A 14262-nucleotide genomic window follows, 5' to 3' on the forward strand; every position below is an offset into this window, starting at 1 on the left:
GCTTTTATGCTTTTTCATATGATTAATCGTAGATGTAAGTCATTAATTATTAATCATTATAATATTATTGCGAGAATATGGAAAATTTTGTGACAGCTATATCTTTATGATAAAACCAAATAAATTTGATATTCATTGAAAGATCAATTTAATTTTTCACATTTTCATGGTTTTGAAATTTTCCATACGATAAATTTAATAGAAAATTTTCTCAATAATTTTTAATATATTAAAATTTCGCGCTAAATAATGTGTTTTTTTTTTATAAATATATTTTCAAATTACTAATATTAAATTAAATATATTTTAAAATTACTTCGTAAAGCATAAAAATTCTATTAGATTTTAAAAAATTGGCAGTAAATAATTAAATGACAGTAATCAAAAAAATTTAGCGCGCGTTTATTTTTTCAAATAATTCATAATTATATAAATACGTATGAGAATAGACAGAAGAAAAAAAGATTTATTTTATTTCAAAAAACTTTTACTTGCCCTAAGAAATTTTTTGCACTATAAATAAAAGGCAAAAATTTTTTTGCAGCAAAAAAAAATTTTTTGAAATAAAAGAAATTTTTTCTAGTTCTGAATTTTTTTTTTTTTTATTTTATAATGCAAAATATTTTTTTTGCCAAGAAATTCTTTTTTTTCTTCGTGTAAAAGTAAAAAGAATATCAATGTGTTAATTGGTAAAGATTCGATAACATGAAATTAAATAAATTTAGTCGTAATACTTTGACTATCACGTAGTGAATGCAAATTGTTAATACTAATTAATACAATAATTAAAAATTTTTAAATTTCAATTTTCAGTTTGCGCTAATTTTATGTATCAAAGAAATGGATTGAATGTTGATATTTCAATTGATGAAAGTATTATCAACTCGATGACAATTACAAGTAATTATTACTAATAAATTAATTAATTTTATAAATAATTATATTTATTTATTGATAAGGGTATAATTAATTTTTTAATTTAAATAAAAATGATTATTTTGTACTTTTTAAGTATTGCAATCAAGTAATTACCAATATTTTAATTTTAATAGATCAATAATATTTACAAATTTGAATTTTTTTTTTTTATAGCTAACGACCTTTGAAATTTAAATGACGACTTCAATTGATGTCGTCATTTAAATTGTAATAACAATAATAATAATTATCTCAAAAACTTTTAAATTAAAATATCTATTATGAAATGTTTATCATATAAATAATAATAGCTTTATCGATATAAATACTTTAATGCTATATATTGCGTATGAAAAATATCGATTGTAAATATTTAAATAATTTACTATTCTAAATTGGAAATAATAATGAATTTGTTTCTTGATAAACAAAAAAAAAATTCTATGGCTATTTGGGTTTAGTTTAAGAAAATTTAAAAAATTTTAATGCCATCGAAATGGATAATTTAAGACATACATCATTCGTTTGACTTTATTTTGCAATTTGTTTTTAGATTACATGCCATTCAAAATGTGTTCAATGGTTCCCGGAAGTATATATTCTAAAATTTGTTTAAATATATTAGAACTAAATATTTTTCCGCGATCAATAACTATCTGTCCAAGACTTGAATTCATGTCCAAAAATCAACGATGGATAATAAATTATACTTGCATAAGTATATCAACTATTTTACCTGATCAAAATATGCCATTGATTACAATGAATACTCCAATGATGGGAATGAAGCCTTCAAAGCGTCCACAAAGTCTACAAACTCAAATCCCGTCACCATCAAATCAGATGCAATCTTCATTAAATGTTAAGCCTCCGAGTCCGATGACTTCTAAACCATCGCAATCACCAACGCCTGAACAAATGATAACCACTAAATCAAAACCAACTAGTCCTATGACAATGACGACAATTAAACCTAAACCAATGTCTACTACAAGTACAGCCAAACCAACTTCTACTGGACAAACGGAAGCTAAACCTTCTTCTTCAACTGGGCAACCTCCTAATGGACAAATGAATTCTGCGAAACCTACTAATGGTCCAATTAGTGCTACAAAACCTGGAACAACTTCGAATAATAATACGGATATCACAAAACCTTCTGAACCAACTACGACTCATCAAACTAGTCTAATGAAGGCTCCTAAATCAACTTCAAGTACTAAAATATACTCTACAAAATCTCCTAAGTAAATAAAAATTTAAAACTTCAAGACTTTAATATTAAACTCAATAATAAAGTTTAAATTTTCTTTATCATTGCAATCAATAGAATTTATCAATAATTATATTAAATTTTTAATAACTAATAAATACACTCCCAATTATTTAATTAAAAATTTTATTAACTTTTAATTATATATAATAATAATATATTTAATAAGTGTAAGGTAAAAGACCTAGTACCCGATCAGGAAACTAGTACTCGATTACTCCATGTATTTGTATATCTGTATTTAGTAAAATATAAGTGTGAGTGTAGCAGACATCAGACAAATTTAAAATTATAAATAAATAGGGTAAATAATTAAAAAAATATTTGTAAAAAATGAACTTATTAATTTCAAAATTTTTTAAATGCCCATTTTTTAAAATTTTATTTTTTTAATTATTTAAAATTTTAAATTTGTCTGATGTCTGCTACATTACACTCATAAAATTAATTAAATACAGATATACAAATACATGAGCGATCGGGTATTAGTTTCCTGATCGGGTAATGGGTCTCTTCTTACTCTATTTCGAAGAGTTTATAATAAAAAATTACTTTTTACGCTGTAACTTCCATTTGTAAACTGGTGCTGATGTTTTCGAACCTTGTTTAATAACTTTAGGTTTATCCAAAGTTCTATCTTTTAACGCACGACGCATTTCTAATTTCTGTTGAACAATTGTTAATCCAGTTTCACGTTCAATTCGCTTACGTAATTCCGTATAAGCCATGTGTTTTTGCTGCTCAACTTTTGCAATTGTCGCTTCATCTAATTCAGGTAATTTAACTTTCTTCAGAGCACTTAACTTAGGACGATTTGTCTTTCGAGATAAAAGCGCGGGATGAGTTTCAAGACGTTTAGCTACGTCAAAATTTTTAGCTTCCTCGTCATCATCAACGAAAAATATATGATTGTTTGGTGTTTGGTTTGCTACGTCAATCATGTGCAATTGACTCTGGAGTTTTTCAATTTGACGTGCCTCTAAATGTCTTTTGTGAGAGATATACTTCAAATCCTGCGTCTCCATTAATCTTATCTGGTCAATTGTGTGCTCTTCTTTTTTTTCTTTCTCTCTGTGAACTCCTTTATCCATTTTCGAATTAATCATATGAAAATAAAACTCGTCTGGATTTTTATTCAACGCCCGCTTTTTCAGAAGCTTCAAAGTCGCCTGTTTTTCATTGTAGTCTTGTGCACGTAATTTATAATCCTTTTTCTTCTCTAAAAGACCCAAGTGTTGACGTGACTCCGGTTGATGACGTTCACGGTGAGTCTTCTGACCAGCTTTTGCTGCTTTTTTCCACGATGACATTTTTTATTTGTTATCTGGTTTAAAGAATATTAATTTCATTAAATTATATTTATGACTAAGTCTTAAATATCAGCAAATAATTATAAATATAAATTTAATGGCAGTAACAGCAGCAGACACCCGACAATTATAAATGTACGAATTGAATATTATATGTAAAATATATCAAAGAATCTATGCAAAAAACTTTTCGAAATCTCTACATACAAATTTTGATGATACTGAATGATTTTTTAAATTTTCTACGTGTGCAATTTTTTTTTTTTTTTTTTTTTTTTTTTTTTTTTTTTTTTAATGAACTTGGCGAAAAGAAAAATCTTAAAATTGCTGAATGTTAATTTCAGGATCATAAATTTTCAAATAATTATTTTTAATAATAAATAATTTTTTTATCAAAGCGATAAAATTATCTAATGCTGGCTGCTTCTTTATCATATAAATTTATAACTTTTTAATTACATTCAAATAAAATCTATTTTTAAAAAGAATATTTATGCTAATACTCACTTTTTAAAATGAATTTATTAATAATTTATTTAAATAAATCTTCTTAAACTTTATTATTACAATTTAATCAATTGTATTAAACTTATTTACACATGAAGTAGCAACATGTGCTCAAACTCAATAAAAATTAAGGTTATGTCACTTGTTTCCGCATGAATTTTGATTAAAAAAAAAAAAAAAACCACCGGATTTGTCAACTATCGTTAATAACAATATCAACAATATTATGTTATCGTTTATTTTTAAATATTATTTTGACAAGTAAACAAGCAAACAATTATTTACTTTTGACAATAGCCTAACTTTTTTTAAATAGATAGTAAACAAATGAACTAAATTTCAGTCGGTAAACATAATGAAATCGAAACCGAAATTATCAACAATAATAATAATACTAATCGCAGATTTTACTTACAGATAGATCGAAAAAATTGAAGCTGTTATTGAAAAGTAATTAGACGAAAAAATTTTAAGATTTTTAAGTCGATTAAACACTTTTAATTGAAGACCACTGACAGTTTTTTTTGTTTTTATAAGCAAACTAAAAATTCTATAAAATATCATTTAAATTATGTAGGCAAATATTATATAGTCTTCTCTATTAATTTAAATAAAAATTTTTTTAATATTAATTAGATTTATTTATTTAAAAAAAAAAAATTATCGCACCTTGTTTTCTCCCTATCAAGTCACGGGGTTTATTCCTTAATTTATTAAAACCCACTGGACTAATTGATTAATTTATAACTTTCACTAATATTTTGATAATTAACTATGAATGATTAATTGTTTATACACTCGCGGTTTAATTGAAATTTTGAACGATTAAATTATCAGCCATTTTGAAAAAACAAAATTCCACAAACATACTCCCGCTTTTATCAGGGTGTGCATTCCGAAATGCACAGCGAGCAGCTGTGGCGTATATTTAAATATTTGAAAAATAATATATTAGAAATTGGATGATACTCAAAATTGTACTTCAAAATAAAATGGTGGCAGAATATGACAGAAAAATATTTAAAAAACTTAAAAAAAAAACACTTAAGTGTTTGAACAAACCTTGGTGGGGAAATAATATGCAGAAGGGTTTCCTAATACACTTGGAGATTTGATTTAAATTGCTCCAAGTGTATTTCAGCTAAAAAAACATCACTTAACTGCTATTTCCCACCAGACGATGCCTGTTGATTTTGGTCGGGAACTTGGAAGTTATCAGCATCAGCAACTCGCAGCACTACACTAGCATTAAACACTCAATACTTAACGACACTGTAGACACTTCACACAATTAAAATTTTACAAATACTGCACTTTTTAATTAAACAATCACTATGAGCAATAAAATTTATGGATAATCACGCTAATTAACTGCAGTACTTTACTTCAATTTAAACGTAAAGAAAAACCTGGATTACAACTGAAGTTGTCGATGATACTGACTGCCGCTATTGGACCGCTAGTTGATACACAGCAATCGATTTTGCAACCGTTCGACCGCCCCCACTATAGCAAAAATTTGAACGTTGAGTACAGAAACGCCTAGTAGCGCCAACTTGGCATGTAATTTCAAAATTGGAATTTGACCGTTACTACGCTGCACTTGTACGATCTACTGTTGAGCTGCCGCGCTAAGCTACACTACAGCTGCTTGCAGCGCATTTCAGAATGTACCCATCATATAGTCTTTTAAAAAAACCAAAAAATTATCGTATCTTCAATTCACTATCACGTCACTGAATTTATTATTTAATTTATTGAAAACCACTGCACTGGTTATTTAATCTATGATTTTCACTAATATTTTAATAATCAGCCATGAAAAATTAATTATTTATAAACTCACAGTTTAATTGAAATTTTAAATGATTAAATTGTCAGCCATTTTGACAAAAAAAAAATCCACATACACACTCCCGTTTTTTTTATTCACTTGATTGTCAATTATTTAACACAATTAAACTTATTTTAATTTTTGCATACACTCACTAATTATTTAAACGATAGAAACCACGATAATAAATATAATAATTAATTTAAACAGCCATGACTCGAAAATTTATTTGCGTTCACGAACTAACTGATAAAAACTTTTTTCACTTATTTTATTTAAAAAATCATTCATTTATATGATATCACTCACACTAAATCCATTTAACTCACGATTATACGTATATTTTCAATAATTAATGTACGATCAATATATTAAAATATTAAAAAATATTAGCACGTCATTATTGCAAGTTAACGTTCTGTAAATAAAAAATGACTGAGCGTCAAGTTGCTGCCTCGAAAATCTCAACGGCTTGGACCCCCCACTTTATTTTAGGCCTTGTGATCTAATTGGTTGAAAAAAGAGTTTGTGTTTAGACCATTTTTGTATCATTTAAAAACATATAATATGTAATTTAATTAATTTATTTGGTTGAAAAAAAAATAAGTCATTAACGTATGGTTTAATAAAGTTCACGGATAAGTTATATTGGAATAATACGTAAAATATAATAGAATACGAAATAAAAATAAATTATTGATTTTTAAATTCTCAGAAAATAGTCATGACTTGATTCGCAGAAATTAATACTGAACGTGTTTTTAAAAAAGGTAGTACCACTACACGAAGCCGTAAGACAAAGATAATTTTTTTCTTTTATTTATTTTTTTTTTTTTAAGTACACGGTCAGTCTTAATTTCTGAGAAACACATCTCGACTACTTTCTGCGAATTTAAAAATCAATAATTTTACAAAGCCTGAAATAAAGTGGGGGGTTCAAGCCGTTGAGATTTTTGAGGCAGCAACTTGACGCTCAGTCTTCTTTTACTTTCGGAACGTTAACTTACAAAAATCACCTACTAATATTTTTCAATATTTTAATATATTAATCGTACAATAATTATTGAAAATATACGTATACTCATTAGTTGAATTAATTTGGTGTAAGTGATATCATTTAAATAAATTATTTTCAAAATAAAATAATCGAAAAAAGTTTTTATCAGGTCATTCGTGAATGCAAATAAATTTTCGAATCGTGGCTGTTTAAATTAATTATTACATTTATTATCGTGGTTAGTATTGTTTAAATAATTAGTGAGTGTATAAAAAAATTAAAATAAGTTTAATTGTGTTAAATAATTAACAATCAAGTGAATAAAAAAAACGGGAGTGTGTATGTGGATTTTTTTTTTGTCAAAATGGCTGACAATTTAATCATTTAAAATTTCAATTAAACTGTGAGTTTATAAATAATTAATTTTTCATGGCTGATTATTAAAATATTAGTGAAAATCATAGATTAAATAACCAGTGCAGTGGTTTTCAATAAATTAAATAATAAATTCAGTGACGTGATAGTGAATTGAAGATACGATAATTTTTTGGTTTTTTTAAAAGACTATATGATGGGTACATTCTGAAATGCGCTGCAAGCAGCTGTAGTGTAGCTTAGCGCGGCAGCTCAACAGTAGATCGTACAAGTGCAGCGTAGTAACGGTCAAATTCCAATTTTGAAATTACATGCCAAGTTGGCGCTACTAGGCGTTTCTGTACTCAACGTTCAAATTTTTGCTATAGTGGGGGCGGTCGAACGGTTGCAAAATCGATTGCTGTGTATCAACTAGCGGTCCAATAGCGGCAGTCAGTATCATCGACAACTTCAGTTGTAATCCAGGTTTTTCTTTACGTTTAAATTGAAGTAAAGTACTGCAGTTAATTAGCGTGATTATCCATAAATTTTATTGCTCATAGTGATTGTTTAATTAAAAAGTGCAGTATTTGTAAAATTTTAATTGTGTGAAGTGTCTACAGTGTCGTTAAGTATTGAGTGTTTAATGCTAGTGTAGTGCTGCGAGTTGCTGATGCTGATAACTTCCAAGTTCCCGACCAAAATCAACAGGCATCGTCTGGTGGGAAATAGCAGTTAAGTGATGTTTTTTTAGCTGAAATACACTTGGAGCAATTTAAATCAAATCTCCAAGTGTATTAGGAAACCCTTCTGCATATTATTTCCCCACCAAGGTTTGTTCAAACACTTAAGTGTTTTTTTTTTAAGTTTTTTAAATATTTTTCTGTCATATTCTGCCACCATTTTATTTTGAAGTACAATTTTGAGTATCATCCAATTTCTAATATATTATTTTTCAAATATATAATTTTACCCTGCAAGTAATAAGAATAATTAATAAAGGTGCATTCCAAATTGTGCTACGTTACACCTGCTCGCAACTCATTTCAGAATGCCCCCAAAAAATTTATTATATCATTATTTCAAGTACTGATACAATCATATATCAGTTGTTAGGGTTTCAATTAATTTTAAATTCCAAACTGTTTGATACTGATTTCAAGTTAAATAAACCGCATATCTAGCGAGGTAATCGAAATTTCTACAACCGCGAATCAAAAACATTGATTGATTATTTTAAATAATATTTATTCAAAAATTACTAATCTCATAACTGAAAAAAAAGACACCATTGTTTTAACAATGTTTGTAAAGTTAGGTAAATTCATATAATAAAATTTTCCAGCCGTTAAATGAAATTCCTTATTAACTCTTAGCATAATGTAAACAATATCCTTCCGTGTATTAATTGAAAAATTGTACCAACTACAGCTGTACACAGCTAAACATGAATTTTTAACTTTCGATGACAGTTTATCGCCAGCGTAACAGTATATAAATATTTGAGCTGAAAAGTATAATATTGTTCCAGTAGCATCTTCAAAAACCGCATTCAAATTGTTGTCTTTCAGTGCTACGAAAATCATGATAACTGAAAAAATTATTTTAACAATAGATATCATGAGTAAAAAAAATGTTATTGAAGTGTATTTATATGAATAATTATATACTCATGATATTCAAGTGAATTCCACTTATCAATAATACTGTTAGAGTTATATAGTTAAATGATTCGCGTAATTCATCCATTAGTCCCAACATATACTTTTGTCGATCAATTAATTTATAAAATTTGTCACGTTCAAATCTACCATTGTTGGCTACCAAAAAGTTTTGAATATTCATATTCGATATTTCCATTTGTCCGCAAATATGCATCGCCAGCACAAAAAAATACAAATCAATCCCACAACTTACGATATTATAAATAACAAATTCAAAAGTACGGCATGCAAATCGAATTATGTAAAAAACAGTTGGTATATCAGCTAAATTCCAGCATTCAGAACTGATTGGAGTTGTGCGTACATAAACAGTCGTATTTTCATTTGTCAAAACAGTGTGCGGAATCCTGTCTATGGTAAATTTTAATGTGTATAGTAACAGCGGTGTTAATATACCATAAAATAGTATTCTATTTAAAGATGAATATCGACGCATTACAGTTCTACAATTATCGTCATTAATAATCCACCAATCGTTAATCACATTATTAACAATAAATGAAATATTTTTGTGATAGATATTTAAAAGTGATATTTTAGTAATTGCTGATATTGTAGCGATTATCATTCCAAATAGTGAAGCTATTTCATAACTTGTACCACAATGATCTAATAATTCTTGAATAATAAATATACCTGAGATTATCTAAAAAAAGTATGCATACAGTAATCAAAATTTTATAATAATTAGTTAACAAAATAATTTTTATTTAACACGTTTGGTGTAAAAAAATAAATCGTTGAAAAAGCATTGAATATTCTAAATTTTGAAACGTGACACAATAAAGAACTTGTTTCACAACTGACACAGGGGTTATCAGATATTACCGGCTAAATTTTTTTCGGAAGCAAAATCTCTAAATACAAACTGCAAATTGATGTATAATGTCTAATGTATATGCGCTTTAATTTTTTGATAATATTTGTTTGTTTGAGAAAAACTTGGACAAAGTTTCTGATTACTATATCTATTAGTGCAACAAAGACAATACCGTTTGCCCACTTGGGTCCGAGAAAGAAAAAAGTAAGAACATGTTAATGCTATAAATGAACGATTTTATACACTGATAAAAAAGTTAATTTGATTAAAGAGCAAGGATCTTGAACCAAGAATACCATTTTAAAGAAAATGATTTTCTTGAGTCAAGAGAAAAAATTATTGAGACAAGAAATTATTCTTGGTTCAAGTAAATTTCTCTTGGTTCAAGAATTTTCCTCTTGAATCAAAAAAATAATTTTCTATAAAATGGTATTCTTGGTTAAAGATTTTTTCTCTTGAATCAAGTCAACTTTTTTTATGAGTGTACTATTTTATAAGCTTTTTTTACTTTCCATCAAAAGTGTTAAATTTTACCATGTTTTTTTTTTCATTGTAAAATGTACTCATAAAAGCTGATTTTAATATATTTCTCAACATTTTTTTAAATACTTTAATAACATTAAGTAATTCATTGTTTATTTCCTTGAATTTTTAGTTTGAAGATAGTTAAAAAAAAGTTCGTCACTGTGTCACATTTTGAACTTTAGAATAGTCGACGCTTTTTTAACAATTTCTTTTCACTGGCGCATGATTGCGAAATTAGTACTTATATTAATGATAACTAACTGATGCAGTAAATAAAAAAAAATAATAAAAATGTCCATTTACAATTTATATTACCAAATAAACAAACAATGATGAAATACGGATTTTCCAATAAATATTTCTCTGTTCCAAGGGCCATGAACAAATTATTTGTATTATATATTTGTATAATCCAATAGCTTTTATTGAATCTTCTGTCCAATGTATGGTCTTAGGTTCATTTATTGCTGCTTTACGTATCATGGCTGATATTTTACTAGATATTGTGTTAGCATTTACAGTACGCAGAAAATACAAGATATTATGTTATTCATAAAACTACATAAAATATGATACTTTATTAATAATAGAACATGCAAGCTCATGCTATGGTATAAAGATGGTTCATATGTTGGCCTATCAATAATAATTTATTTATTTAGTCATTTGAATATAATATTTGAAGATAATATGCATTAATGCATGCTCATTAATTTTATAGTCCGCAGATGCGCATTGTAACAAAAATTATTATTTGTCGGCACACGAATATGTTTCGCGTGATATGTTGAGTCGTACAGGATTGAATGGTTTAATATAGAAAATATATCTTGAAAAATAAATTCTATTATATATATTGTTTCTGGAATACTTTGTGGAAATAACTTATAACAAATTAAATCTGGTAAAAATACATATCAGAAATATTATTTGAAAAAAGAAAATTAATTTTTTTTCTGCTTCATGCCCAGGATTGTTCGATTATATTTTTAGTTGAAATGTTTTTTTTTTTTTTTTTTTTTTTTTTTTTTTTTTTTTTTTTTTTTTTTTTTTTTTTTTTTTTTTTTAATGACCATTATATTTTTTCATAATTTTATAAATGACATTTTAAGTGATCATCTGATTTTCTACTTGAATTTACCTTAGTTTCGAACATGATTCTAAAAAAAATTTATACCCGTTTAAAACGTAAATATTCTGTTTGGAAATGAAACCAATATAGCAAAATTGTTTTCTTTACTTTTCCGAAAATTTAAACTTGAATAATATTAATTTCGTGATAAATACATTTTACATATAAATATTTATTTAAATAGGTACTATAAATTTTTATATCATTTATATATAGGTACTATAAATCTACAAAATTAATATTGGCGGGAGAAACTATTTATTCAAAAATAACTAATCTCATTACTGAGAAAAATGATACCAATGTTTTAACAATACTAGTGAAATTTTCTAAATTCATATGATAAAATTTTCCAGCTGTTAAATGAAATTCTTGACTATTTCTTAGCATAATGTATTTTATATCTTTACGAGTTTTTATTGAAAAATTGTACCAATAACAACTGTAAACTGAGAAACACGAATTTTGAATAACTGACGATAATTTTTCACCAGCATAGCAATAGATAAATATTTGAGAAAAGAAATAAAATATTGTTCCAGCGGCGTCTCGAATCACTGAATTAATATCGTTATTTTTTAGTGCTATGAAAATCATAATAACTGAAAATAAAAAAATAATAATAAAAATCATGGCAATCATGAAGCTATAAAGTTCTAATCAGTAATTATATAGAAGTGAGGCTCCACTTCTTTTTGAAACTGTAACCAAATTTTTTTACGGCTTCAAACTTCCGTTTTTTGATTTCATGCATTCATTTAATTTTTTTAATTATGCTGTAATTTTAAAAAAATTATGATTTTATCACTATTAATAAGGAGAAAAATCATGAAAGAATATTTTTTCACACAAAAATTTTTCGTACAAATTATTGAGCCTCATTTCTGCATTATTACCTACACTGTAAAAAATTTTCGGAGTGAACGCAGATTTAATCCGGAGGAAATGCTGAGCGGATCACTGTTTATTAATTTAATCCCTTCGGAGTGAAATTTACTCTGAAAAGTTCATTTTAACATTAACATTCCGAATCGAAATGAATGCGAATTAAAATAAAATCCAGACCACTTCGAAATCACCTACTGAAAAAAAAATTTTATTTACTCCTATGTTGAGGGATTTTTTTTTAAACTCCGAAACTCCGAGTGACGAAGTAAATTCGGATTTAAATGAAATCCATAATCACTCCGAATTCACTTCCGATTTTTTACAGTGTATAAATCTAATAAAAATACACAAAATCGTACTTATAATATTTAAATGGATTCCACTTATCAATAGTACTGTTAATATAGTATAATTAAACGATTCGCGCAATAAATTTATCAAATCAAATAAATACTTTTGTCGAACTATAATCCCATAAAATTTTTTTTTGTCAAATACACCATTGGAAATAGTTTTGAAATTTTTAAGATTTGAGTTAGTTATTTCCATTTGCCCACAAATATGCATTGTCAGTATAAAAAAGTATAAATCTATCCCACAACTAGTTATATTGTAAATAATAAATTCAAAAATACGACACGCGAATTGAAAAGCGTAAATGACAATTGGTGTATTAGAAAAATCCCAACACTTAGCACTTAATGGAAGTAAACGTTCGATAACCGTAATATTATCTTTTATAATCTTCTGTGGCAATCCTTCAATTGTTAATTTCAATGTATAACAAAACATTGATGTCAATATACAAAAAAACAATATTCTATTCAATGACGAGTATCGATGCATTATTTTTCTTGATTTTTCATCTTCAATAACACTCCAATCATTTATAAAATTTGTAACGATAAATTTAATATTATCGTTATAAATATGTAGAAATAGAATTTTTATGTGTCCTGATACCGCAGCAAATATTATGCCGAATAATGATGTGATGTCATAACTTGTACCACAATGATTTAATAATTCTTGAGCGAGAAAAATATCTGACGTTATCTAGTGAAAAAAAAAAAAAAAAAATGAGAAATCATAAATTAAATTTTGAAACTTCCCGGATCAAAAATACAACTTTATTAAGACTGGGTGTACCACGAAAAACGGTGGGTAAGTATGCGCAAACGCATGCATTTCAGTCCGAAATGAATGGGTTTGCAGACTTACCGACAGCGCACACTTGCCCCACATGACTCTACAGTCGTTTTTCACAAGACAAACTTGACTTTTTTTACGCGATATGAAACACATGAGTTTCCGCCTTAGTTTAGAATTAACTCACTCTAAAACCAAGTGTGTTACAAACGTATTATTTTAACACATATTAAATGTATTTTAGTTTAAGGCCATAAGCAAAACTATATTTTTTTGTAGTCAATTGAAATACGTTTCACGGTGTGTTAAATATCTATAGATTGCTTATGGCGTATCAATGTTATTTGGTAAGTGTGTAAATTTTGACTACACACTTGATTTTACAGTGCTGTCTAACTTGGTCACGATTTAAGACAAAAAATTCTAAATCAAGTCGAAATTGAGACTTAGTTTAAACTTATTCAGCTTAACCCGCATAGAAAAGCTATATATTGTTAAAAGTATATAAAAAAATATATGGTGAATATGTGATAATTATATAGCGGCAAAAATATCTATATTGAAAAATATATGTTTTTTACATATATTGGATTATATATTTATAATAATATATTTACCTATATATATACTGAAAAAAAAGTTTTCTACGCCGCACGATCCAGTATCGCTACTGTCACTATACACACTTTACGGAACACCGGATCCTGAAATGGTGTCGCTCCTAGCACGATCTACGAATCGTAAACGTGAATCGCTATGGTCACTATCCAGTTTCGCTAATTTAGCGATCTATTGAATCGTACACCTGGCAGTATCGGAGAAACTGACTTT

General features: G+C 26.9%; 4 protein-coding genes across 4 annotated transcripts; 1 reads left to right on the plus strand and 3 right to left on the minus strand.

The window, feature by feature from the left end:
- Positions 1 to 1680: 1680 nt before the first annotated feature.
- On the plus strand, positions 1681 to 2169 carry LOC103569009 (adipocyte plasma membrane-associated protein Hemomucin-like). The gene has a single exon (XM_014440459.2). The coding sequence runs from the start codon at positions 1681 to 1683 to the stop codon at positions 2167 to 2169; it is 489 nt and encodes a 162-aa protein (XP_014295945.2).
- A 131-nt stretch (positions 2170 to 2300) lies between these two features.
- On the minus strand, positions 2301 to 4345 carry LOC103580690 (probable U3 small nucleolar RNA-associated protein 11). The gene is made up of 2 exons (XM_014440534.2): positions 4009 to 4345; positions 2301 to 3515 (listed from the first exon to the last, which is right to left on the minus strand). Exon 2 carries the CDS (start codon positions 3499 to 3501, stop codon positions 2740 to 2742), a length of 762 nt encoding a protein of 253 aa, XP_014296020.1. The 5' UTR covers positions 3502 to 3515; positions 4009 to 4345; the 3' UTR covers positions 2301 to 2739.
- A 4448-nt stretch (positions 4346 to 8793) lies between these two features.
- Positions 8794 to 10866, minus strand: LOC128667471 (uncharacterized). Its single transcript, XM_053737659.1, has 2 exons — positions 10578 to 10866; positions 8794 to 9563 (listed from the first exon to the last, which is right to left on the minus strand). The coding sequence occupies exons 1-2, from the start codon at positions 10743 to 10745 to the stop codon at positions 8856 to 8858; spliced, it is 876 nt and encodes a 291-aa protein (XP_053593634.1). The 5' UTR covers positions 10746 to 10866; the 3' UTR covers positions 8794 to 8855.
- Positions 10867 to 11652: 786 nt separating this feature from the next.
- On the minus strand, positions 11653 to 13527 carry LOC128667491 (odorant receptor 63a-like). The gene is made up of 3 exons (XM_053737809.1): positions 13504 to 13527; positions 12642 to 13338; positions 11653 to 11996 (listed from the first exon to the last, which is right to left on the minus strand). Exons 1-3 carry the CDS (start codon positions 13525 to 13527, stop codon positions 11653 to 11655), a joined length of 1065 nt encoding a protein of 354 aa, XP_053593784.1.
- Between the last annotated feature and the right edge of the window lie 735 nt (positions 13528 to 14262).

This window comes from Microplitis demolitor, chromosome 3 (assembly GCF_026212275.2).
Source record: "Microplitis demolitor isolate Queensland-Clemson2020A chromosome 3, iyMicDemo2.1a, whole genome shotgun sequence".
Taxonomy (NCBI): Eukaryota; Metazoa; Arthropoda; class Insecta; order Hymenoptera; family Braconidae; genus Microplitis; species Microplitis demolitor.

What these genes read in the sequence shown, in the direction of transcription:
- LOC103580690 (XM_014440534.2), bottom strand. Translation starts at nt 3,501, where the DNA reads ATGTCATCGTGGAAAAAAGCAGCAAAAGCTGGTCAGAAGACTCACCGT.
- LOC103569009 (XM_014440459.2), top strand. Translation starts at nt 1,681, where the DNA reads ATGAATACTCCAATGATGGGAATGAAGCCTTCAAAGCGTCCACAAAGT.
- LOC128667491 (XM_053737809.1), bottom strand. Translation starts at nt 13,527, where the DNA reads ATGTGGGGCAAGTGTGCGCTGTCG. An exon ending in GGGGCAAGTGTGCGCTGTCG is followed by an intron (nt 13,339 to 13,503) that starts GTAAGTCTGCAA and finishes TTTTTTCACTAG; the next exon opens with ATAACGTCAGATATTTTTCT. An exon ending in AATCCATTTAAATATTATAA is followed by an intron (nt 11,997 to 12,641) that starts GTACGATTTTGT and finishes TTTTATTTTCAG; the next exon opens with TTATTATGATTTTCATAGCA.
- LOC128667471 (XM_053737659.1), bottom strand. Translation starts at nt 10,745, where the DNA reads ATGATACGTAAAGCAGCAATAAATGAACCTAAGACCATACATTGGACA. An exon ending in CATCATTGTTTGTTTATTTG is followed by an intron (nt 9,564 to 10,577) that starts GTAATATAAATT and finishes TACTTTTTTTAG; the next exon opens with ATAATCTCAGGTATATTTAT.